Source organism: Doryrhamphus excisus, chromosome 6 (genome assembly GCF_030265055.1).
Source record: "Doryrhamphus excisus isolate RoL2022-K1 chromosome 6, RoL_Dexc_1.0, whole genome shotgun sequence".
NCBI lineage: Eukaryota > Metazoa > Chordata > Actinopteri > Syngnathiformes > Syngnathidae > Doryrhamphus > Doryrhamphus excisus.
This window is the reverse complement of record NC_080471.1, coordinates 15,625,639-15,651,244: the sequence shown is the minus strand read 5'-3', so window position 1 is coordinate 15,651,244 and position 25,606 is coordinate 15,625,639. Positions and strand designations below refer to the sequence as shown.

At 40.2% G+C, this 25,606-nt stretch overlaps 1 protein-coding gene across 2 annotated transcripts; it reads right to left on the bottom strand.

The window, feature by feature from the left end:
* Positions 1-417: 417 nt before the first annotated feature.
* On the bottom strand, positions 418-24,071 carry sema3e (sema domain, immunoglobulin domain (Ig), short basic domain, secreted, (semaphorin) 3E). 2 transcript variants are annotated; one of them, XM_058076060.1, is made up of 17 exons: positions 23,202-24,071; positions 9,675-9,835; positions 9,523-9,582; positions 9,107-9,226; positions 7,877-7,970; positions 7,568-7,684; positions 6,644-6,786; positions 6,430-6,544; positions 5,660-5,729; positions 5,435-5,579; positions 5,013-5,238; positions 4,731-4,822; positions 3,963-4,004; positions 3,642-3,808; positions 3,375-3,442; positions 3,083-3,216; positions 418-1,814 (listed from the first exon to the last, which is right to left on the bottom strand). In XM_058076060.1, the coding sequence occupies exons 1-17, from the start codon at positions 23,308-23,310 to the stop codon at positions 1,323-1,325; spliced, it is 2,355 nt and encodes a 784-aa protein (XP_057932043.1). In that variant the 5' UTR covers positions 23,311-24,071; the 3' UTR covers positions 418-1,322. The 2 variants fall into 2 exon arrangements, with proteins under 2 accessions (XP_057932043.1, XP_057932042.1); XM_058076059.1 differs by having other exon boundaries at positions 419-1,814; positions 3,375-3,445; positions 23,202-24,066.
* Positions 24,072-25,606: the final 1,535 nt, after the last annotated feature.

Here is a 25,606-nt window from a genome sequence, read left to right as displayed (position 1 = left end):
ACATTTATTTATTTTTTTTCAGTCCATCCATCCATCTTCTATGCTGCTTATCTTCACTAGGGTTGCAGGTATGCTGGAGAGAGAGGGTACAACCATTCACACTCACATTCATACCTACGGGCAATTTTGAGTCTCCAATAAACGTAGCATGCATATTTTTTGAATGTGGGAGGAAACCTGAAAAATCTCATGCACGCACGAGGAGAACAACAACTCCACACAGAGATGCCCAGCAGAGATTCACACCCAAATCATACCAATTCACACTCATGGTAACGACTAGGCCAACATGCAGCAGTTTCTTTTCAGTAGTGAAGTGTCAAAATTGTTTTCTCCTGGTAGGAAGAGGAAGTATATTATCATTAATATTTGAAATGTACAACACAAAATACTCATTCTCTCTACTGTCATAGCAACCATATGAATAATGTTATTTTATTTATTGTAACAGTTTTTACAAGTGCTTAAATTGTCTTTATTTTCATTGAAATCATGATATATAATACAAAAAAATGCATGTTTCTCATGTAGGCTATATTTATAATAGTGGTTTGGGTCCATTGTACTGTATGGGCTGAGGACATAACAGCTATGACAAATACATTATAACTGAAACACTCTTAACACAAATAAACAACAGCATTACATTTTCCAGTTTATGACATCGAAAGAATTACATAAGCCAGAACCAAGACAATAAGTTATCATCATACATCGGCATATTAATATATAGCACATTTTTTTCTGTCATGACAGATACAGTGAGATACACATGCAGTGCGTTCACAGCACCAATACAGTTGTAAGAGATCGTAGAGTGCATTCGGATTGACGGCCCCCTTGATGGGGTCGGTCCACAGGAGCTTGTATTTACAGTGTGTTTTGTCTCCACAGATCAATGTCGTCGTTTTCACCTAATCAGTCACCCAGCTCGAGCAGGGACTCGTTTTCTTGCACAATTGTCAGTTTGCACCAGATCATCACTTGGGGACACCACGCAGGGGGAAAAAAGGCAAGTGCTGCATTTTGAAGCATTGTCATACTAAAACTTTCAAATTGAACAGCTACCAAAAATTGAGTGCTGATTGAACGCCAATTTTGTTATTAGATTTTAATCGGAAATATATGAAAAGTAATTGAACTGGACTGTTTTGCCGCTCCAATATTTTAACTTCATGACAAAATTGCTCATCATTTACATGATTTCTGTCAAATTTTCATTTTTTTGAGCATCCTCCCTACTATTTACAAATGTTGAACAGTATCCCGCTAAATTCTTTAAAGAATAGACTCAAAGAATAACCTAATCTGTTTACGTGTGCTCAGGTGTCAAAGGTGTGCCTGGGGGCTCGATGGGATGCCTCCCCTCCCTTTCCTTTACCTCTCTTCTCACCACTTGAGGCAACAAACTTCTTTTTGGTCTTTTTGCGTTTCTTATCAGGGCACCATACTCTCTCGCAGTACTCCTCCACTCTCTGGGCATCCCTGTAGCCGATGAGCTGGAGGAACTCTTTGTACCACTGCTTGGAATTGGGGGAGGGTGGCACCAGAGTCCTGGGAGTGATGCTGGGGCCGGCTGGGGGTTGGTTGATGTGAGAGTGACATGAGGATCCAGCTTTATCTCCTTGACCATTGCTGCTGTGGATCGCTGACTCCAATGTCTCTCCTCTGAGTACATGAAGAGTGACGCGCAATAGCGTGTGCACATATCCGTGTTCTACAGTCTGGCACACATACACACCGGCATCAGAGCTTCTCACGCTTAACAAAAGCAGCCCGTGCGACGTTGAGATGACCCGCTCATCATCATGAACCTGCCCAGAGGGAAAAAGAACACTTTTTCAATATCTCCTTCACATTTCTGCAACCCTTGTATTACAGTATATCTTCTAATTTATATTCAGCTTGTACAACAGTGTAGATCTTCTATTCATTGAAAATGAGCACAAGGTGTCTAACGTCCATCATGAAGGAGGTTCAAGAGGATAAAGGCAGATAGAATGGTACACACACTAAATACAGTATTGGGCAGAATTTGAACATGTTTTCTTTGGGTTGTACTCACTTGTGTTGTCACTATTCAGACAATAATTGTGTTGAGTCATTTCCAGAGGACAGCAAATCTATACTGCTTTACAAGCTATTGTAAAGAAGTACAATGATGCACAACGATGAGCGAATTCAAGAAACAATACAAGCAGTTGATGTTTCTTAAATACAAGGATGAAGAGTCTTGAACCAGTCATGATGTGCTATACATATCACTATATTGACAGTTAGTATGGTATGCATTATGTCATTGTATGGTCATATCACTTCATGCTTTGGTACGTGACAAAAAAAAATAAAAATAGGAAAGCAGGAAGTGAACAAATGTAACTGTTACTGATTGTAAAAGTACCAGATGGAGGGGTAGGATTTAATAAGCTTTGCTTCTTCCTACTCCTCTTGGACATGTGGAACTGTGAACTGATTATGTGATGCACTCAATTGTAATCTGATGCATGTTCAAATGAAATAAAACCATTATCATTACCAACCATTACCATTAACATTGTATTGTCCCTTGTTGCAATGTGAGGACACTTTTTTTACACACCGTTTTCCATGAGCTGAACGCAAAGATGTCAAGCTTTTATGTACACAAAAGGCTTAGCTCAATTAAATATGGTTTGCAAATATGTCATTCATTCATCTCACAGGTGTGACATGATTAGACAGCAAGATTATTGCACAGGTGTACCTTTGGTTGGCCACAATAAAGACCACCCCCAAAATATACTACTGTATACACGCATCCAGAGCATCCCTAACATGCTCAATAAGTGACATGCCTCGAGAGTATGCTGGCCATGGAAGAATTGGGATGTTTGCAGCTTTCAGGAATTGTATACCAATCCTTGCAACATGGGGCTGTGCATGATCCTTCTATGACATGAGCTGATTGTCATGGATGAACAATGGATCTCGTCACAGTATCACAGTATAGGCATTTTGTGTGCGTCAAAAACATTTGACATTTTTGATGAAAAAGGGTGCACAAACAAAAGTGTTGAATTCGTGTTAGGTGTATGAGACTCACCTCTTGTTTATCTTGCCCCTTTTGTAAGAACCAAAGGACCTTGGCCTGAAGCGATCGAGGCACACATTTGAGCAAAGTGCTGTTGCCCTCGACACCAATCACCATCTTCTCCTCAGCTTTGTGCCATTGTTCATCTGGAGAGTACACCCGGGTTCAATGGTTTGATAACAATCATCTTACCATGTGAATGGTTCATATGTACATGTCCACCTGTGCTTATCAAGCCCAACAGCCTTTCTCTGAGACAAAGGCCAGCTTGAGGCTATGCACACGTGTGCTCTGTTGCACTAACCATCGATTTGTAGCCCATTGCACAGCTGGACAGCGTTGCCATGGCGAACATCCTGTCGCCTGAATCGTCTGCTGAAATGGAGGAGAGAGAAAATAGAGCGATTTGGAATGTGCGATGGAAGGATTGTTGACAGAGACGGCAGAGAGAGCAAACAGGGAGGGAACATTTTTGGAAAGCGGGTTATATAACACTTGACTATGTGTCATGTCTTCCAAGCTCATGTCACTCACACACAGCAAGCTGAGAAACAAGACATGTTTGGTATACCTCTTGGTGTAGACTCCAGCTGGGTAGTACCTGGAGCAGGTGAGGCCATCCCAAGCACAATAGGGGTCTCTAGCCAAACAACAATCAGCACATTCTGAGCCATAGAGGTCACACTGATGCAGTTTGACCTGGGCCACACCCACGTCTGACCCCACATACAAGTGTTGCTGGGGACCCAAAAAACATGGACAGGATTTTCATTCCCGCAACAAAGTCAACTAGAAAAAATGATGTCAAGTGTGAAGTCATGCAAAGTGATGCAATGTTATCATCTTGTGGCTGAAAGCAGAATTGCAAGAACAAAGCGGTGTCTTCACTTACCCTTTTAGGTGATATAATGATCTCTTTGATTGGAGCTGGAACCTGGAAAAAGACAAATTGTGTTTGTTAGGCAGATATCTCATTAAGATAGAAGATACCGTTATTCTATTGTAAATAATTAATTTTATTACCTGAATCACAGCTCCCTTGTGCATGTTTAGTAGGACAACTAAAATTAGTAGGTTTTTATTGATTATTATTATTTATTATTTAATTATATAATTTATTAATATTATATAATTATTATTATATATTTTTTATATATTATATAATATTATTATATAATTATTTATGTATTTATTTTATTTAATGTAGTCATAATATTGTAGTCAGTGGCTACAACTGTGGTTTGTGTACCTTGTCAATCTTGTACCTGAGTAAAGTTGCCCCCCGCCCCCACCTCTGGTCAAATAGTCTAATTTTTTGGGGGGCCCTATTATATAATCAGCCCCCCAACGTGCTCCGAATTATAATAATTAATTATAATAGGCCAAAACTTAAACCATAATAACTAAAAAAAACAACAAACGTTCATTTCAACTGCACAAAACAGACTACTTCTTGACTATTTTGGTGAGGGACGGCAGAAGCTCTGGGACAAATAGGAGGCCCATTCGTATGTGGTGGTGTCTAACAAATCCTCCTGAAGCGAGTGATGCATCTTGAAAAAAGTTGCTCTACCAATGGTTCCTTCACTTTTTATTGAAAGCTGTTTTCACTGTGCTTTCCAGGGCAATCTGGTAGTTTGATCACATGTCAAATTAGTACCTTAAATACTTGCAGCTCCTCCAAAAGCACTTCTTCCATAGTGTCAGAGTCCTTGTTGTAGATGGTGATTACTTTTAACACCATGGAGTCATCTAAAGAAAAAAATGAGGGACAAATGGCAAGTCTTCATAAAATAGATAATAAACATTTCTTTTTTTTTTTTTTTACATGTGATGATATTAAAATTTGGATCCAAATACTGCTAACACAGTGCTGGAAAGAAAACACTTTAACTTTAATCCAATCCATTTGCACAGTGGGATTCTGGTATTGTTTGTGTACCTGTGCCTACATAAAGAACATGGTAGTGTCCATCCTGAGCTTGGACCCTGTCAACTGCAATCTGGGTCAACTTTCTGCTGCTTGGCTCTGTCTGCAGGAAGACCGGCCTATGATGTTGCGGTAGAACGGGACGATACATCACAGGGTGAGAGCGCACGAACCGCAAAACTTCATCTGGAAACTCTTTGGAGCTGGAGAAGCCTCCTCCATTCACTTTGCTGGCACACTGTCATGGAGATGACATATTTAATGGGTATTTGATTACTTTGGCACTGTGAGCTGTGTAAATAACATAAAACTGGCATGATGTTATCTGTGTGGTCTGTAGACGCAGCTAACATCCGTGTGAACATTCAGCAGTGTCTTCGACTTGCTCACAATGTTTCCATCGGTCAAAGTGCATAAATGCATCATGGACTTACAGATCCAGGCCGCGGGTAGGGTACTCTGTCTTCAGAAGGCGTCCAGTGATGCTCTGGTCTCTCTCGGAAGGCAAATGGACCGTTAAACGCTGCTCTGATGTCATCCATGTGATAGACGCACACTGCATAGCCTTTAAACACCGCACTGCAGAATAAGGCTGTATTACTAATTGTCAATTTCAGTAACAGCATTGGGTTCATGTGATGAAATAGAATGTTCCTCACCTTGTTGTGCTAAAAAGGCCAAAGATTTCTGGGTTTTTCCCATCTTTGTTCTTCAAAATGTAGACATCCTCTGAAATACAATTCGGACATGTATTCGTCTTTCCATTTTTTTTTTTGTTGAGTTTTGTTCTACTTACGCATAAAACAATGATTATTATTCCAAACCAAGTTTATTCTGGATCTGATCCATATTGCTCTATATGGGCATTATTTATGTGTTAAGAAATATAGTATTCTCTGTTCAATTACATATACAAGCAAGTTTAATTTGGATCGGATCCAGCACTTGGCAGCTATGTACTGTAAATCATGTACAAAATATTTCTTTACATGTTATACATTTTGCTGTGATATATGATTCGATTTGCTCTCTGTACAGTACAGTACTGCAGGCGCTATAATGCCAAGCAAAGCCTAATCTGGATCAGATCTAGTTTGTGCATTTCATACAAAAAATGTATGAAAAGGCCATTTGGCATGTAAAAAATGTCATTAAAGTCGATTGCTCTGTGTTTGCAGAATCAAAAATTGTAATATCAAACCAAATTGAATCTAGATCTGATCCAGATTGTGCATTCGGCAACAATGTAAAACAACATCAAATAAAAATCACATGTCATCAGACGCATTCACCTCTGTAGAAGTGTCATCATGTAGTATTTTATTGTGCAAATGGGTGATAAATGTTATATCCTGATTAGCATTATTTCTGCAACTTTCAAACTTTGGAAAAGAACACCAAATAAATGAGGTGCACCACATGTCCTCACCCAGTAAATCAAAGTGAGTATCAATGCCATCAGGTCCAGCCACGGAGCAGATGAGACGCGTTTTTAGAAAGGAGCTCCATCTATTTACCAGCATTCTCTGTCCTCCTTGATCATTCTGAGGGGGGTCATAGAACACAAATGATTGATGACGGAACTCTCAGCACTTTTGCTCCATTATTAATTTTTCCAACAAACCAGTAAATCAAATCCTTACAGCACAGACACGTCCGACCCGTGTGTAGACTGCCTTGTTAACCCCTTCAGCGTCCACCTCGCGTTCAGTGAAGAAGAAGTAAACTTTGTCATCATCTTTGTCGTCATTGTCAGGGATCACTGCTGAGCCCACAAATCTTGGCTCTGTGGGCAGAGAAATTTGTAAGAAATGCCGTCTTGTGTAAAAATAGGATTGTTTTAAATGGGATCATGGCGGCATGGGCTTGAGCTATCAACATGGACAAGTTTCAAGTCAATTTCAATTATTGGGGCAAATGTGGTCTATGCTGTTTTGCAATATTGAGAGGCTATACCAAGCAAGCCCATACTAATAGTAATAATAACAACGTTATTTTTTAACAACAAAAAATGTATCTAAAAACAGACCTCATTATATATTAAAATGTATTCCAAAATAAATAAATTCAATACAATTAAATACAAAAAATGTAACATTTATATAAATATATATTTTAATTAAATATTTAATGAATTATTTAATATTTTTAAATCATGCTTATTGTATATTACTTTCCAACTGGTGTAATGAAAAATATTATTCAAATAGTTAAAAACTTGGGCAAGCCACACAGCTAGGAGACCGCAGTTCGATTCCACCCTTGGCCATCTCTGTGTGGAGTTTGCATGTTCTCCCCGTGCATGCGTGGGTTTTCTCCGGGTACTCCGGTTTCCTCCCACATTCCAAAAACATGCTAGGTTAATTGGCGATTCCAAATTGTCCATAGGTTTGAATGTGAGTGTGAATGGTTGTTTGTCTATATGTGCCCTGTGATTGGCTGGCGACCAGTTTAGGGTGTACCCCGCCTCTCACCCGAAAAACGGCTAGGATAGGCTCCAGCACCCCCACGACCCGCGTGAGGATAAGCAGTAGAAAATGAATGAATGAGTAAAAAACTTGACCAACCATTAAGTTGCTGCCTGTCGTCTCTTTCAGTGCGTGTGTAGGTACGGTTGTTAAGTCGACACAAAGCAGCATCATTCTCCCAGTAGTCTGTATAGAGGCCCACATACATCTCTCCACCTTTGGACACACAAGGTAAGCAGAACTGCATTTTGAACAGGGTATATGATGTATCACATCATGGAACAATGCCACTAGATGGCAGTGTATTGTCATTAGAAGCAATTGACAGCATTTTAAATGTGATTAGTGGATGAATTTGAGCCTAAATAATTGAATGTTAAATATTGTAGCTGTAATTTTAGCTTTTACCTGAGAGTGTGGATGTGCAGGGACTGTGGGGATTGAAAGGACATCGTCCTCGGCCACTTGAAACACTCTCCTCTTCAAGCGTAAACTGCTTGTCCTTAAAATATTTCACATTACACATTAATAAACATCAAAATGCATTCAACCAAGCAACAAGCATCCAAACATTAATAACAAAAGAAGTGTAATTCAAAGAACATGGGAGAGCTGAATTATTGTAGGGAGTGATTAGGAAGTGATGGATGAGAGGGAGGTAGGGACGCAGTGGAATACGTGATGGATGACACCAAATGTCCGACTGTTGTCTGTACAGCTACACCTTGCTCATATGTGACATCAAGTTAAACATGTCTGCACTTTTAATAACACTTCTTTCGGCAGCAGGTGGAACATGTACGAGAGATGCCGCCCAACATACATAGACATAGACGTACAGTATACATTTCAGTCACAGTATGTGTTGTAACCCACCAATGTTTACACCCGTCACTAGCAGATCACAAAGGATGTCATTGATTTATGAGAAAGCCTTGGGAAGCCCCCTGCTTTCTGACTACACCCCCTTGAATGACTGTAACAAAGGTCATCTCCAGGTCAAACTCATCTGTCATGTTATGTCGTATATCCAAATCAAGCTGAGAAGCGAGAGAGGCCTAAGTCTTTATCACTCCGCATGAACTTCAATTTGATGGAACACCTGTGTAACTGCATTGACTTGGTAATATTATGAATGTGCAATTTGTAGTTTAGGTTTGCTCAAGGCATCCAAATGATGTGAGTTATAGCTGAGTGTGCTTCCAAACTGTGCTTCAACTCACTGGAACCCTGAAAGAATGCAGCCTTCAGACACTTGTGCACCATTCCATGACATTAAACAACTATCTTCTACCTACTTCCGCCTCATTTTATGCCCTCCATGCCTTAACCAATTCAAACAAATCAAAATAAAAATCAAAATGTCCATGTCACTCAGGACAAAGCGATACGTTCCTATTTCTCTGAATGTGGCTTCTGCGGAAAAGAGCACAATTTCATCCAAGAGGAAACTGGGGGCACATGCACAAGTGGGGACTGTGGAATATAATACGGCAGTGTCCAGAGCTAAGCCACGGCAACATTTATGTTTATTTTGCCATTATTAGCAGTTTATCCTCAAATGGTTCACTGTTACTTGACCAATGACTCCCAGCAGTCGGCATGGCTGGGAACCATGGTACAAGAAATACTCCTTACCTTCCCTCTGTTTCCCACTTGTACCAATGCACAGATAGGGTTAAAAGCCCCTGTTCCACAGACCAGTAGATGGGTCTGGTTGTACTGCTGCAAGATCCTGATGTAGTTTGCGCATTCCATCTGTTGGAAGAGTTAAACGAATGAATCACTGGTTGAGGACGTTGCATGCGGGGAGGGAAAAGTGCATTGGAAAAACGCCAGACTTTTACTGCATTGTCAATAATGTCAATAGGTCAGGTTAAAGAAAGGTCAGTCGGCACTATAAAACATGTGGAACCTGAAATGGTCAAAATACATTACATGCGTTTGCATTTACTCTATGCCAGGGGTGTCAAAAGTGCAGCCGAGGTCGCAACTTTTCGCTACTTTTAAAAAAATGCATTTATTAATTACAAATCACCTTGTCTAATACTTACTTTTTCCCTTCCCTTCATCAAGCATTCTTCTATTTGATGTTCTGTACTGGCCCACTGGATCTGCAAAAGAACGATTCATTTAAGAAGAATGAATTAATTGTGCAGTACAAGTTGGTCTGTCTTGACTGAACTAATGGAGTCATAATGAGTACCTCTTTGTGGTGTGTGTTAACCTGGTCCAGGCTGAGGGAGAACAAAGTATTCTTGGCCCCAACATAAAGCCTTTCATGGCCCTCATCCAGCAGCATGGTCTGGGGTTGAAGAGGCACTCCCTGGCCCTGAAACACCCAGGTCCTGTTCAGCTGCCAAAGCTCTGCAGCAGAGATAACATCGACAAAAGACATAGAAAATGAACAAAAGGATTATAACAACAGCATTGCAGCTGTTTAGATTGCTGCTTAGTACGTCAAATAGTGCAAAAGTTCATTTTCCCATCTTCTCAACTGCCATGTTACCTGGAATTTGTAATTATTAATACAGTATATTGTATAATAATTTAAGGTGGGTTGTCTTTATTATTATTATTTCTAAATTATATTAAGTTTTGGGGGGATTTTTCATTGATACCAGAGATTGCACTTTTTCATACCATTAGCAATCAATTTGTTGGATAGTAGTTTTTTAGACATGTCTACCAATCACAGTTCATCTTGACTTTGACTGACAGATCATTCAACCAATCATATTTTGACTTGGCAGATCAATTACAACGTAGGCAAGATCTATATCTAGATATATAATTTTCATGGTCATTTGAATGGCTCGTCATAGCGTGACTCCAAATTGGAGCTACCCGACACTGCGCCTGTTTTTAATCACATTGGGTTCCTAAATCAAACATTTCCAGATCGGTTGATTGGCAGGGGATGGCTCAATTCTCTGTCTGCATATCCTTCCCCTGGACTTATTTCTCTGGTGTTATGTTAAAGATGGTGTATTGTGTATCAAACAAAGATATGGGACATCAACAAACTGGAGCAAAAGATCACTGATGTCATCGCCACCATTGACGAGAGTAGGTTACAGTGAACATAACAAAAAATCAAGTACTGTCTTGATGTGCTTTATGCAAAAAATGGCGCCCATATAGAGGTGTACCGGACTATAAGTCACACTTTTTTTCATAGGTTGGGTGTTCCTGCGACTTATACTCCAGAGCGACTTATAAATTAAAAAACTGTTTATATTACATAAACACTGGACACCTTTTCTGTTCATGTTTATTGTTTGTGTAGCTGAATAACCATTGTGTTAGCATATCTTACACCTATTCAGCCTGTTCTCTATTCTTTTATTGTTAGAACTTGCCTTCCAAGAGGACGTCATGTCTGTTTTGGTCAAGTAGTAAAATATATTACCCACAAAAATTGTGACTTATACTCCAGTGCGACTTATGTATGTTTTTTTCTACCTAATTATGCGTTTTTGGCCTTGTGCGACTTATACTCCGGAGAGACTTTGTAGTCCAGAAAATACGGTATTTATGAGGCAAAAACATTTCCTAGAAAATACTTTCACTTCTCATTTTGTAATCAATCATCAAGACTTCAATTTGCTTCTTAAATTGTAAAAAAGGGCATTGACATTGCAGCTGTTGTATTTATCCTTGTTTCCAAGTGCGGAAGTATTCACCCACTGCCGTGAATCTGAAAATTGAGCTCAGGTGCAGCTGAGAGTACATGCCATAGTACAAACCAAGCATGAAGTCAAAGGAATTGTGTGTAGACCTTTGAGACAGGAATGTCAGAAACATTTCTGGTTCCAATGAGCACAGTGGCCTCCTTCATCCGTAAATGGAACCACAAGGACCTTTCCTACAACTGGCCGGCCATCTAAACTAAGCTACCAGGGGAGAAAAGCTTTAGTCAAGGTGGTGACCAACAGCCAATGTGAGTGCTGATGGTCACTCACATGAGTGACTCTGACAGAGCTCCAGAGGAGTACTTTCCAGAAGGACAACCATTTCTGCAGATTGCCACCAATCAGGCCTACATGGTAGACTGGACAGGTTTTAGCCCCACTCCTTAGTAAAAAACACATTGCAGTTCACACAGAGTTTGCAAACTGCAGATGGAGGACTTTCAGGCCACGAGAAACAAAAATCTCTGGTCTGATGAGACAAAGCTTAAACTCTTTTGTATGAATGTCCAGCATTATGTTTGGAGGTGTCTAGTTCTCATCACCTGGGAAGTATGGTGGCAGTATCATGATGTGTTTTTGATGATGTTTTTGTAGTGTAATGTTTTTGTACTAGGATAGAGGGAAAGATAAAGGCAGCAGTACACAGACAATCTGGATGAGAACCTTCTCCGGATTCTTGACCTCAGATTGGGGCACACAGCGCAAGTGCACAGGCACACAGCCAAGATCCCAAAAAAGTAGCTAAAGGACGACTCTATGGATGTCTTTGAGTGGCTCAGCCAGATCCCAGGCTTGAATCCGATCTCTGGAGAGATCTGAATGGTTGTGGACCGGCAATTCCCATCTGACCTGAGAGGAATGAGGAGTGGGTAAAACTGCCAAAACCAGGAAAAGCTCAAGCAACAATTTTGTTGTAGGGTGTTACTGTGCCTTGTGTTAAATAGAGATATAAACTGCACTACATTGTTACAATGGAGTTGCAATGGAATGCATCACATAATTCAATTCACAGTTCAACATCCCATACATTTCACATCTGTTGCAGTACATTTATTCACTTCCTGTATACCATATGTGATTTTTTTAATACATAGACATGTCATAAGGTAATGTAACAACATGGTAATGTAATTGTTAAGATAGATTTTTTTCCACAATTTTGAGGTAGAGGCAGTCGCTGTGTCGCTGTGTGTGACTGGCCAATCACAGAGCATGAAGATTGAATACATAATGAACATTTTCTTTAAATACAAATATGGATCATGAAAAACTGCACTCATTTCATACTTATATCCGGCAAAAGTGCATTATCCGTAACGGATCTTCATTTATAACGCGTATCTGGCTCATCACTATTTTTTTTACAATTTGAATGCCATTATCATTATGTTCATGGGGGATTTGTTAAGGCAGTAATGTGTGAAATGTAAATCATATCTCAGTCTTCTTTTCATAATGTGTACTATATGCTGCACACATGCAGTTGCACTCTGGCACACAATCTTATCGTATCCAATCTTATCTTTATTTTTATGAATTCACGTCACCAGTTAGGGAAAACCACAATATCACATCAGTAGGATATTATTCGCTCGTGTATAACTGTTCCATTTTTTTCTTCAGATAGGAATGACTGATTGAATAGTCTGTGTCATATCAAAATATATTGCTTGACATGTTTCAAATTCACCATATCCCCAAAGAATGACTAAAACCAACAAGCTAGATTATCTTTTAATATCATGGTGTCCTCCCATGTGGTGACGGCCTCCGCTTGCTTTATGTATGTCATATCATGCATAACTATCACCAATATGAGATGTTTCAACACTGTTATGATTGCTATATGGAAGTTTTATGAGACAGAAAAAAATATTAGTGTTCTAAGGGAGGGATGATTTCATTTAAAAGTTCATTTTTCTAGCATATTTGCTTGATTTAGAACACTCCAACTGCATCAAGTGGGTCTCATGAATCCAATATGTACACAAGTGGACGCACGCAAACATGCAACAGCCTGATTGAACCTGACAGGCTGTTCCGCTAAACCTGCTCTCTATGTGCTCCTTGAGCGCAGGGTGCAAATCAGCAGAAACACCTCCGCCCTCAACCTTGAGGGTGAAGGATTTCAATGAAGTGCTGAGTCTAGTGTGTTTCCTGTGAGTCTCAACAGTGCTGGAATGGGGAAAAAAGGTTTCATTGTGCACCAATGGCTTGAACCAGGTGTCCTTGTGAAAGGAAGAAGGGTGACCTGGTGTGTGTTAACTTTTGAGAGGTTTCCACACTTAAGAATGGGTTTGATTTAGACACTTGCAGTGTCCAATCCTTACACCAATGTGCAATAAATGGAATTTAATGATGTCAGTATGATGAGTGAGATATGCTTCACATACAGCAGTGATGGGGATTGAATAGTTGGATTTCAGTGATGAGGAATGCTGTTCCGGTTAGTTGATGGAGCCACTTAAGTAAAGACTTTGGCTTCTCAGAACAACATGCCTGAAGAGTAATCACTAAAATGCCTTCATCTGCTGTGGAACACATACACAACCATGAACAGGCGATAGCGCGCAGTTAGAAAGTACCGCCAAGCGATTGTGAGGTCTGATTATTTTCCAGGAGGCATTTTTGTGATGCAAATGCATTACTCTATTGAATGCATATTGTTTTGAGAAGCCAAACTCTTTACTTAAGTGGCTCATCAACTAACCGGAACTACATTCCTCATAACAATTCCGACCAGAATTTGGCTCACAGAACAAAGTGGCATCTAAGTCACTGCTGATGCTCTACATTGTTCTTGAGGATGTCATACAACTTCATGTTAAAAAGAGAAAATCAGAATTATCCCTTTAATACTGTCTCATCTCTCTCACTCATTTTGGGATTGGTTTGAAATGTTTGACTGGAAGGGTACTGGAAAGGATCTCTACTGGATCTAAAAAAGAAACAATTCATTACTTTTCTATACAAGGGTTATACATGCTGGAGCCTATCCCAGCTGTCTTTGGGTGAGAGGCGGGGTACACTCTGGCCTGGCCGCCAGCCAATCACAGGGCACATATAGACAAACAACCATTCACATCACATTCATACCTATGGACAATTTGGAGTCACCAATTAACCTAACTTGCACGTAAACTAAAAAAAAAATGAAAATGGTCTATTCATGCCTAATCTTGGACTTAATGTATGACTCATGTGAGTCACAATAATGGAAAGCCTATTTTCAAGTCCCCTTACATGCTAAGGTTACATGGGGTAATTGTCCGATTTGTTTTCCTGTCGTGTGTATATTTTTAGTGCAACTTGATCACTCGCAAAGATGGAGGGAGCGTTTATCCCATTTTCGTATTACTCACAGTGAAATTGCACACCAATGGAAGGGTTTTGTTTAAAATAGGATTAGGTGTCCACAGAAGAGTGGATGAGTGCATATAATACTTTGTTGCCATTAAGGTACAAATGTACGTGAAAGGCAATTGTTTGTTTGAGTAGCACTGGGTCTGGAACTGCTAGGTAATATAGACTGAAGAGGTGTGGCAAGTGGTGCTCTGCCAGGACTCGGACATGCTTCCTGTAATTATCTAATCCACACATACGCAGTGTCTATCCCCTCATAGTTGCCTCTCAGTTAGGCTGAACTTGGATCAAGGAGTGTTCTAACATTCCATTCCAACATTTGAGTGTCAGGCTGGCTCGCAAAAACAAGGAACTCCTTTTTTGTTGGAGTCAAATCTGCTAGCACTTATTTAGATGACAGACGTCGATGGCTATTTAAAGTGATCTTGTAAATGGCGTGTATGCCAAAACCCTTTTCTCGTCAGCTTCTCACTTGTCTCTTTCAATAACACTGAGATGTGATTGCTATGGATGGACACGCACAGGAAGGAAGGAAGAAGGATTAAAGAAACTGAGGACGATAAGAAAAAGAAAAACCTGGAAGAAAATGAGAACATGAAGGACACAACAGAAGTGAAGGAAGTGTTTCCATACCTTTTCTGTTTTGTGTATGCCCCAAACCTTTTGTTCACATCATGAGTACGCCCTTACTCATAGTTGTTGATAATTTCCCCAAATTGTTATGATTTTGGCGCAGTTGTGTTACAAGTCTCCCTTCAAAAACATTCCATTTTTATTGTCTGGTGTAATATGAAATGACTGAGAATAGTTAGTTATCATGGAAATTAAAGGTTTCCATGTATCTCCTGCAATTTGGTCGCATACCACTAGGGGTAAGCATACCCCTGGTTGGCAATCACTGTTCTAACGGAAAGTTTTCAGGTGGAAACAGGAAAGTATGTTACTGTTTTACCCTTTCATCCACATGGCAACACCATTCTGGGTGCCCTGAAACGTGATTTGAAACGGCATCTGAAGTAAATTCCCATGACACTTTGTCGTATGGATACCAGAAGTGACCGGTTGTGTACTGCCACAATAAACCAACATATCTGAATATTTCGACTGGCTCCCAGTCGGCATTCTCCTGATATTTTTTTGTTACTTATACTCCAAAGTGACTCATACTGTAAAAGTTAATTCCACTTTGTCTTTAGTCTCGACAAGCTGGACAAGCAATTGACGACAGACCTCACATGCATTCTTTCTTTTGATATAGTTTTGGTGTGTCATGTGGTTCTGTCTCTTTAAAGTGACACATGTTGTTGTGCCTTATGTATTACATTGTTTCCATCCAGTGATCCGTTCCCTTTTGGTAATACTTTTGTCAACTACTCAGTAAGAAAAGTAGCTATTGGCTGTCCTTGAAGTTGGAGGATGATGTCATTTGCCAATTTGCATATTATTTTCATGTGATGTGTAAGTAGATGCTGTCGGAAAAAAACAAACAAAAAATGCACGTAAGAGAGACAAAAAAGTGAGTAAAACAATCTTAATTATCTTTAGAACGGCCGATATGCTTGGTTCTTGGTTTGTTGATTTCAAATTGGCCATCACTATACCAAATAAGAGTCTAGAAATGTAATAACTACATCCTGACTTGCCTCCATCCTCCACCTTTTATTTTGCAGGTGGGACAGCTTGTTTAATCAATCACGCAACATTCTCCCATCACATTAGTAAGTCACCGAGTCCAAATGAGGCATGAGTAGTTAAATAAGTTTTTATCTCCTGCTCTGTGAAACTGGGCACACCCCAGTGGCATCGCACCTCACCCATGCATGATTTATGGATGCGTAGAGTTCCACTATGCTCTCAGTGTGCCAAGGAAGCTGACTGTGAACTGACGACTGAACTGACTCCCAACAACTTCCATGTCTACATAATGCACACTGCTTACCTGTTGTAATTCAATTTATGTAAAAAGTACAAATCACCTGCCTAAAGAAAATAAATAGAAGGAATCTAATGAAAATAATAAAAAAAAAACATAAGACCAAAGAAGGAAGACAAAGAAGTATGAACCAAAAGTATAAATGAAAAACAGAAAAAAGCCAGAAACAGAAGAAGGAACGGAATATAGAGAGAAAAGAAGGAAAGGGGGCTACAGCAAGGAAGGACTAAAGGAAATAAGGGATAAAAATGCTTAGTAAAAAATGAAGTGGTTTATGATGTGTTTACTTAAAGATTATGATTAAATGTGATTGCACACTTGATATAAAAGACAGCAGGTGTGTGCTGCAACTATCTACCCTGTTATTATGTGCAGCTGTAGCCACGACTTGAACTGATAAAAAGGCAACGAGGGGGATTTCTGCATCTCATTCCATGCTCTTCTCAAAGTTTCTTTCCTGTCTTCTAAAGCCAGCCAAAAACTTTCTTTGCCATCAGCTAGAGACGTGAGAGGAGGTGGAGGAGGGTGTTCCTCTGTTGGCCGCGACGCACGGCCCCAAAGTTGTCCCACATCAAATGGAAAGCACATCGCAAACACATTCCCTCAAGGCAGACACTTTCATCTAATCCGCTGTAAAAGAAGATGCCCAAGATGATTTGGAGCGCTGCAATGCAAATAAACACTCACATCTCGACCGCGTACGGAAACCCTGAGACAACAATGTGTTTGCCAATGAGCAACCTAGTTTTGCATTTGCTCATCTCTTAAGAAGCCAGGGCGCAGGGATTCAAGTCACAGAAACCAGGAGATCACAAAAACTTCTCTTCTTTTCTGAAGCCCAAACTTTTGCTCATAATTGAATCCACTGGGAAGCTCATATTTCATGCCAGAATTAAAACTTGTGTTTGCACAGACACAAGGCAAGGTTATCCTTAATGGATAGTGGGTGTCGGCTAAAGGACAAAGGGATGACATAAAGTACAGGGAGTCAGCTCTCATTGAGTCCTGAGTGTAAAAATGTTGTTTCCCGTGGGTGGGTGGGGGTTGGGCAGTTTAGCAGACTGAAGTGTGGGGTGTGTTGCCATTATTGACAGACGACCCTACACCCAAGAACCTTCTTGTGTTCAGATGTGTAGTGGTAGCGTGATAAATGTAAAATTAGTGCCACATGGAGTGGATTCGGAGGGTGGGAGAGATATGGCTGCCGTCTATTGGCAACGTGTATGCCACATTTCTGGTTTTCAGCAGCTTTAGCATGACATTTTATAATGTCCTCTTTGGTCTTTTGTTATTAGCCGAGAACTTGAGCATAGCTCATGGTTTGTTATAAAAAAAGATCATAATTGACTTTTCTTAATTTATTTTAAAAAATAACTCTGCAGAGTGGCGAGGCTCTACCATCGAGATAATGTGAGAAGTGCTGTCAGAAAGAAAGTCAGAGTGAAACCACTGTTCTTCTGCATTGAGAAGAGCCAGATGAAGTGGCTTGGGTAAGATGCCTCCTGGACGCATAGCAAGCTATTAAGCTAACCTGTTAGCCTTTCCAATTGACTTATTCAAACGATTCGAAACGAAAAACATTCAAACGGAGTGGGGAAGAAGAAAATAGATGTCAAAAATGTACCACTTCCACATGGAATGAGAAGAAAACTAATTTTCACACAGTCTCAGCCATGGCATGTTGGTTTGGCTCTGCTGGCTCAGTAGTCAGTCTCCATGCAGTCCATAGTAAACCACGAAACAGCAGAAGTGGTATTATGGAGGAACAATATTCAAATCGTAATATAGTGAGGGACAATTACATGCCTCTGAACTGCCCCGGGACAACTCAGGATCCACCGAGAGGAGTTGTAGCTGCAGAGTGGGAAGTCTTTTCTGTTTAAGTTGCTGCCTCCGTGACACGACATCAGATAAGTGGAAGAAGATGGATAGCAGTACATATGATTGTTCCTACACAGAAAGAAATTAGAACTGGTCGTGCCTCTGGATACAATCTACAGTTAATTATCACAATCACGGTGATTGTGCCTTTTCCACAGCAAGAATGTACAGAGATGTTTCCAAACTGTAAGGGTCCAAACTGAAATGTCAAGGGTATAAAACCATTACAGTGCAATCCGTTATAGCCCAAGAGGTACTTTTGATAGCACATGTAGTCTGTGAAGGCTCAAATAATCAAACCTATGTCCTCCTCCATTCTTTCATGAGGAAAAGGTCAGACAGACCATTGGAGTTTCACCAGCTGCTTCCCGCCTCGACACCTGATTAATGAACACATATACACAGTGGGAGGGCAACTATTCAGAGATATACACAGACAAAATGAGAGGTGAAAAACGGAGGCCAAGGGAGGGTGTGCTGCAAAGACACCTATTTTTCTTAGCTGACCTAGAAACTGTGATTCATCCAATCAATGTCAAACCTTCCATTTGGCAGAGAGATAGAGGAACTACGTCTTCCCCGTGGCCATACAGTGTAGTCTTTGAACAGTTAATTAAACTTCTTACTTTACTTTGCATCTTAAGGCAGCAGGCAAAAAAATCCCATTTGTCATTTATTTGCAAAAAAGACACAAGTTTAGGCTCCACTGGTATTCCCCTTAGAGACAAGTGAAAGCCTTGTCATTTTCAAAGGTCCAAAATATATGAAGTGTCTTCTGTCTTGTCTGCAGAAGAAAGTCTGAAATTACTGCTGCCTGACTAATCACTAATCTTAGTCAGTGTAGTTTGATGTGTTTTCTCTTTTTATGCCATGGCACACTTAACATTTAACCCTAAATATAATTTGTGCTCACATTTAGTAATTACCAACCCTCGCCCAAAAACTAAGCACCGCAGACTTGTCTTTTTGTATGACTTCTGCATGAAGCAACATATTCATCTGACAATAAGAGTAATACTGTTGTTATAGTTTGTACTGGTGTTTTAGCGATTTTCTTTAAGGTTTTTTTTTATGGCGGGGGGGGGGGGGGGGGTGTCAAATGATGGTACCTTCCAAGGAAACGAGAGGGTTGACAGGTAACTGTAGCCAGTTTGTAAACTGCCAGACCTTGACTACCTAACTTGTAGCTTTTCATTCTCTGACACTTGCTCGCTGTTTTTTTTGGGAGAACATTTTGAGCTCAGCATATAAAGTAATCTTCAAGGACACCGGTAAAACTTATACAATACAAAACTACTTCAAAAATTAGTGGCAATTTTTCTGCAGTACAGAATGAGTAGACACAAAATAGTTTGATCATTTCAGGAGAGTTGCCATTGGCTTTGTGTGGTAAGTGCACAGTCAAACTTAGTCAGCTTCTGCTCTAAATACAGCATGGAATTTAGGGTTGTTGCTTACTACACCGTATGATGTAGAAAGTTGGAATGTATGTCATTTGCAGTTACAGTGCATTAAGCGCCTGCTAGTCATGACCAAAAATATGTTAAAGATGAAGGGTGGAGATAACTGTGTATGAGAGCATTGAAGCATGCAGATATTTGCTTGGTTAGCAGGTCATCCAAGATAGATATGCAAATATGCCCTCCCAGAGGAATTCCTTTGGAAAAACCAGCAGAAAATTGATACGAGTCTTATTGATCCAAGCGGTTAAACAAATAAGTCTTCAGTGCTAATATTACAAACGTTTTCTTCCAATCAGCATTATCTCTGGAGGTGGATCCAGATTTTTCCCACATTGTTTCGACAGCAGCAGCAATGTTTTTCTCCATGCCAAGTAAGGGCATTTAAATGCATCTCACGCTGTTCCTGAACTACATCCAAGCCAGCATCTTGTGAAACATTTACACTGTTGCGTGAAATATTAGAAACATCAGGCTGTATGATACAGTGTAGTTCCACACGACTGCTAAAACCACTGTATATTATTATGCATTATACTATGTATCCACAAATAGTGCATGATACTGTAAATGTATGTTCCATAAAGAATCATATGCTAATAATAAAACCATTATTGAAATTTAATTTAAAGCCTCTTAGAGAAATCCCACAAATATTTTCCTTATGCCTTCATACAAAACTGAGCCAAGCGGTATATATTGCTATGACTTGATGCGCTTTTACTTAGTGACAAGAAATCCTGCACATTTTATGCCTTTTTTGAGGGGGGGTGAAAAAAATTAGCGTGTTGAAAAAAATGGGCGTCCATACTTTGCTGGATTAGTAAATCACTGCATCCTGACGGCAACGAATCACCGGGTGAAAATGATGTAACACACAAGGCACACCCACTTGTGGCGCCGTGAACAAACACGCGGTCATAACCACTTCACACAACATACCATAGAAGAAGAAAGGCATAAGTCCATAGCCATTGAGTTTGAAGGTTAGTTTAGACTTATGACAAGTAGAATTACTTCTGTGGGTCATTACTGAGTATAAGACAACAAAATATAAGGAGAATGTCCACTTGGGTGATTATGTCAGTTGAAATATTCATTATTATGTTGGCTTATCGTCACAGCTCACTTCTGGTCACATGACAGCGACAAGTCTGTGTTGGGTCGGTGACGTCATTGTTTTCAGATTTTCCTACTCTGGAAGCCATTTTCCAAAATCCCGTTTCAGGTCACCCAGAATGCCATCCCAGATGGATGACAAAGTCATCTCCATCGTGTGTCATAAAATACTTCACACAGTGACAATTGTTTTCATCACAACAGGGCGGAACAAGTGAGGGCTGGGTGTTAAACTTCACGCCTCTGTCCCACTTCTGTTACGGTGTATAAGCCGCTACTTTATTGTCATGCTTTGAACCTTGAGTAACCTTTACGGTAATGTGTCTAATTTATGGCTAAAAATTACATCACATTTTGAATTGCAACAGTTTCTTTTTGGACCACCAACCGTCTGCTATCACCATTGGGTTTTTAAACCGGACTAATTCGCAATGCAGCGCTTTATCTCAAGCTGAATGGCTACTGGCTTGAGACAAAAGCGACACAAAGAGCTACAACAAATTTGTTTTTCTGGTATGCTAGTGTTTAATGAGTCATGTTAGAGGCATTGTTCAGCACTGTTTAAGTTGCCATGTTATTCGCACTGTGCTGTTGATTTAATACAAAAAAAGAAAATATATCGGCAGCTTACGTAAATAGTGTGGAAATTACGGCAATCGTTATTTGCAGCATCGCGTGAAAAAAAAACAACTTTTCAATTGTGCAGTTGTACTGTGCCGAATATTAGTAAATGTACGTTTGTGTATGAAGGCTAAGGTTTTTCATTCCTTAATGATGACAACCAACCTCTATATTTTCCCTGTGTCTGTGCTAGCTAGAACATGCATGACCGATGTGAAGTAGTTAGCGTGTCAATCACTGCTATGCGGATTTGCCCACAGGCTTATGATAATTTGGGTGGTATATCAAAATATTGTATTGATCAGCAATCTAGTATTATCGTGTGACTGATTTTTTTTAACATTTTTTTTTGACGAACACATACAGCATTTGTCAGTGTATCAGACATGCGGCAGATTTCCAATTATTGTACATGGCCACGGTAGCTCACCAAAGAGGTTTTAACACAGTGTACATGTAATGTGTACACTGTGGATACAATTTAAAGTATGTTCCTTACTTTACAGCTCTATTAAAAAATGTTTGACCCACGCAGGTATGCAAAAGGCAAGGCAAGCCATGTAGTATAAATCAATAAACACCAACCTGCTTCACAGATGTGCATGATGAGCCAAAAATCTCATAAAACGGTGAACAGCGCTGTGTGTTTCTAAGTTATTGACCATTCAAATTCCTCACCTATATCCAACCGTGACTAACAGGCTTATGTGGAATCACCACTCTGTTGCTATAGAGATCAAATAAATGTGTGAGAAAATGACAGTGTTTTCTCTGTAAAGATAAAATCCTTATCATTGTCATGAAGAGAAACCAGACAATATGTCTCGATCATATCACAAACTCCCACACTTGTCTTAGTCCCCATTGCTGTCCACATTGTTGATTCTCAGCCACCATGGCTGCACAACCAAAACAAACAAGGAGCTGGCTCCTCGCAGGTTGGAGAGAAAAAGTACAAAATTGGTACACTTTACAACGTTTGTATGTTGAAATGTTTCATGGTGACCACCTTGAGTTTCTTTTACGCAATAATAGAGGACGCCGCCTCTCTGCTTATGACTCATGACTCACCACGGCCAATACAGGCGGTTACCATCTCCGACTTGTTTCCTTGTCTGTCAGTAATGAAATATTCGGCATACATACGAATTACGAAAGGAATGATTGATGGACTCGGGGAGAGGAAAATGCTGGGATAAATCCCCAGGTTATCAAATTGAAGATTATTCAATAACGTTTTGCAATTGATTTAATAACAACAATCAACAGACTGAAAAATGGTCCAAATTAAGAAATTTGTATTTGTTTTGAATATGTTCTTCTTGGTTGTGCACCTTGTCTATAGAAAACTTCTATTGTGTTCTTGCTCCCGAATCATTACATTTTTGATTTATGAAGTGTTAATTCAGGTGCAGGTTAGAATATGCCTATAATACAAGTATGGTTTCCAAATTGGCACACTGTGCAATCTGCAATCAGAAATCAATTTAGCCATTTTGTATTGTCAGAATATGAAAATGATGTAAAAATATGATGCATAGCTTGTTTAAACACATGCGGTGCAATTGTTTTTTTTTTCAGGAATATAACATTTTTTCCTAGCGGAAGTCATAATAAAACAATAAGAACACACACTAGACATCACGCTGTGCATTTCTTACCTTTGTGTGAGAGACGTATTCTTGGATAAAAGCTGGTTGCTGCCACTGTGCTCTCAAGCAAATACACCATCATCAGTGCCAAAAAGCGATTCCTCAAGTAGTCTTCCATCCTTTTAAGAACACTCTACATTCATCAACAAAGAAAGCCTGAACAGCAACAAAAAGACTGGTTTCACTTTTTTTTTCTATCCCAGAATAAAAGTGTTAATGCGGGTTGATCTCAATGAAAACCCTCCAAAATTAGTCTACTTGAAGGTCCATTTTTGGATCATCATCACAGCTTGTGCTGCTTCCATGCAGTCTCTGCTCTCCCTTATAGCAGTCTGTTGGAAGCAGCATCCACCCACAAGCTTGGTAGACAGGATAACGCACTGACTATTATTCTTGCTTGCTCTTAGTAACTAGGGAGAAGAGAGGTCCAGTTGCTACCTTCACGCCGCAGTGCCCACTGCTCTCCATATGTTAGTCCTTCTGTTTGTCTGTTGAGTCGGATGCACTCTTTCCGATCTCAAAGGAAAAAAAAGGAATCCCACACAGGTGATCAATAAAATCTGTGTCCCAGCAGGCAAGAGGGCAGGCAAGCAGAGTCAGAGCTGCTATAGTGCGTCTACTCCTGTGGAGTCAGTCAATCTTTGGATGGGAGCCCAGCAAAAAGCTTGAGTAGGAGAGGGGAGGAGTAGAGAGCCTCGTGCCTGGCGTGCGCTTGCTGCGTAGAAGGCAAGAAAGTGAAGCTGGAACTGTCTGCTCACACAGGAAGGGAGGATCCCAAACCTCACCTCTGAAGTGAGGCAATTACAATGCTTTCCAGCACTGCTACTGATCTGGGCAGAGGCCACATGCCATGCTACATGTGTGCATGTGGTTGGTCGTCATGGCTGCAGCAGTTTAAAAGGCTGACAAACTGCTTGTTACCTCTTCTGAACTGTTTGAAGACCTCTGTTGCTCCAGGGTAGCTTTATCTAAGCATGTTGTGTGTCCCTACCAAGGTCTGTCCTTTTAAAAAGTCACCGCCTTGCAAGCCTTCCGATGAAGACCACCCCCGGTTTCTTCTCTCCGCTGTCCCTCCTCTTTCAGCACCTCCTTTACACCCCTTCCTTTGCTGCATCAACACAGGCCTGAGCCAACTGTGTCACTTCGCACATTTGCCCTTGTTTTCCTCTTTGTGTTCGCTGCCATAAAGAGAAATCATTAGCACAGTTGCCATGGAATTTCATGTGGAAGGTGGTCGCATGGGAATTGTATATATCCTCCTTATGGTTGTCTTCTCTCTGTCAGGTTTTGCCTTTTTCATTTCTTGTGCAGCCTTTTCGTAATAAGCAGTGGTCGGATTTAGCACAAAAATAATTCACTGTAATTAGAAGAAAATAGACTTGTATTCAAAGTCGGTGTGTTGTGAAAAAGCACAGACACAATTAACACCAACATAACCCCTGCCTGTTCCCCTGCAACGGTGTGATTTCTGATGGAAGCCATGTGTTTTGAACCAATGTTGCCCAGACTGAACATAGACGTGCTTGTCAGTCCCCTAAAGGTGTGTACTGTAGCACATTTTGTTGGGATTCAAATCAAAACCCCAAAGTTGTAGTGGGTGTTTTGGACAGCACATTGAGCTGTGTGAGAAACGTCAAGTAAATCTGATTCATGGGTTTCAAATTCCACCCCTTTGTGTGCAGTTCACACACACACACACACACACACACACACACACACAATATTGTATTATTCACACTTGATGTCCAATCTCGTTCTTAATAACTACGGATGTCTGATATTGGTGTTTTTGCAAACAACCCATATCCCGATATTGTCCAACTCTGAATTTCCAATACCGATATCATCCGTTACCGATATGTGTAACATGACATACTGTATCTCATGTGTTGGAATGAACACACGTGTTAGGAAGCTAATGGATAGAGCATCATCAATTGGCTTGTCAAGGTGGCTGCAAACAACTTTGTGCAACATTTGAGAAATATTTGCCTTTAGGCTTAGGTTGGGACATTTGTTGTAATTTGTTTTTTTTTACCATGAAAAAGTCCAGCAAATCAAGCAAGGAAGTGGAGATTCAAGCCTTTTGGGTCTTCTATTATCATAAGACATGTGAATCTACTACTGCGTAAGATCTACGAAGTGGCAAAAACATCAAGACCTTCAAATTGTGCTTTACTGAATGGCTAAGAACTAGCAACCAAGAGGCTAACATGAGGAGCTACCGACTTCAGTACAGTCAGAGCGACCAGGAACACAAGAGCCTGTGGAAGGCACAAAAGGGGAATGCCCGATATTCGGCCAACCCTATTAATAACATAATTGAACACAGACACATACAGAAAACAACAACAAGTCTGATATGTTAATAAACAACCCAGGCAGTCAGTTATGTCTGATAGCTTTGTGGTCAA

Bases quoted from the DNA above. Each gene is read 5' to 3' on its own strand.
- sema3e (XM_058076059.1), bottom strand. From the start codon at position 23,310: ATGGAAGACTACTTGAGGAATCGCTTTTTGGCACTGATGATGGTGTAT. The intron at 7,971-9,106 runs GTAAGGAGTATT...AAATATTTTAAG, and splicing joins AAGTGGGAAACAGAGGGAAG to GACAAGCAGTTTACGCTTGA. The intron at 3,217-3,374 runs GTTAGTGCAACA...TGTACTCTCCAG, and splicing joins CAATGGGCTACAAATCGATG to ATGAACAATGGCACAAAGCT.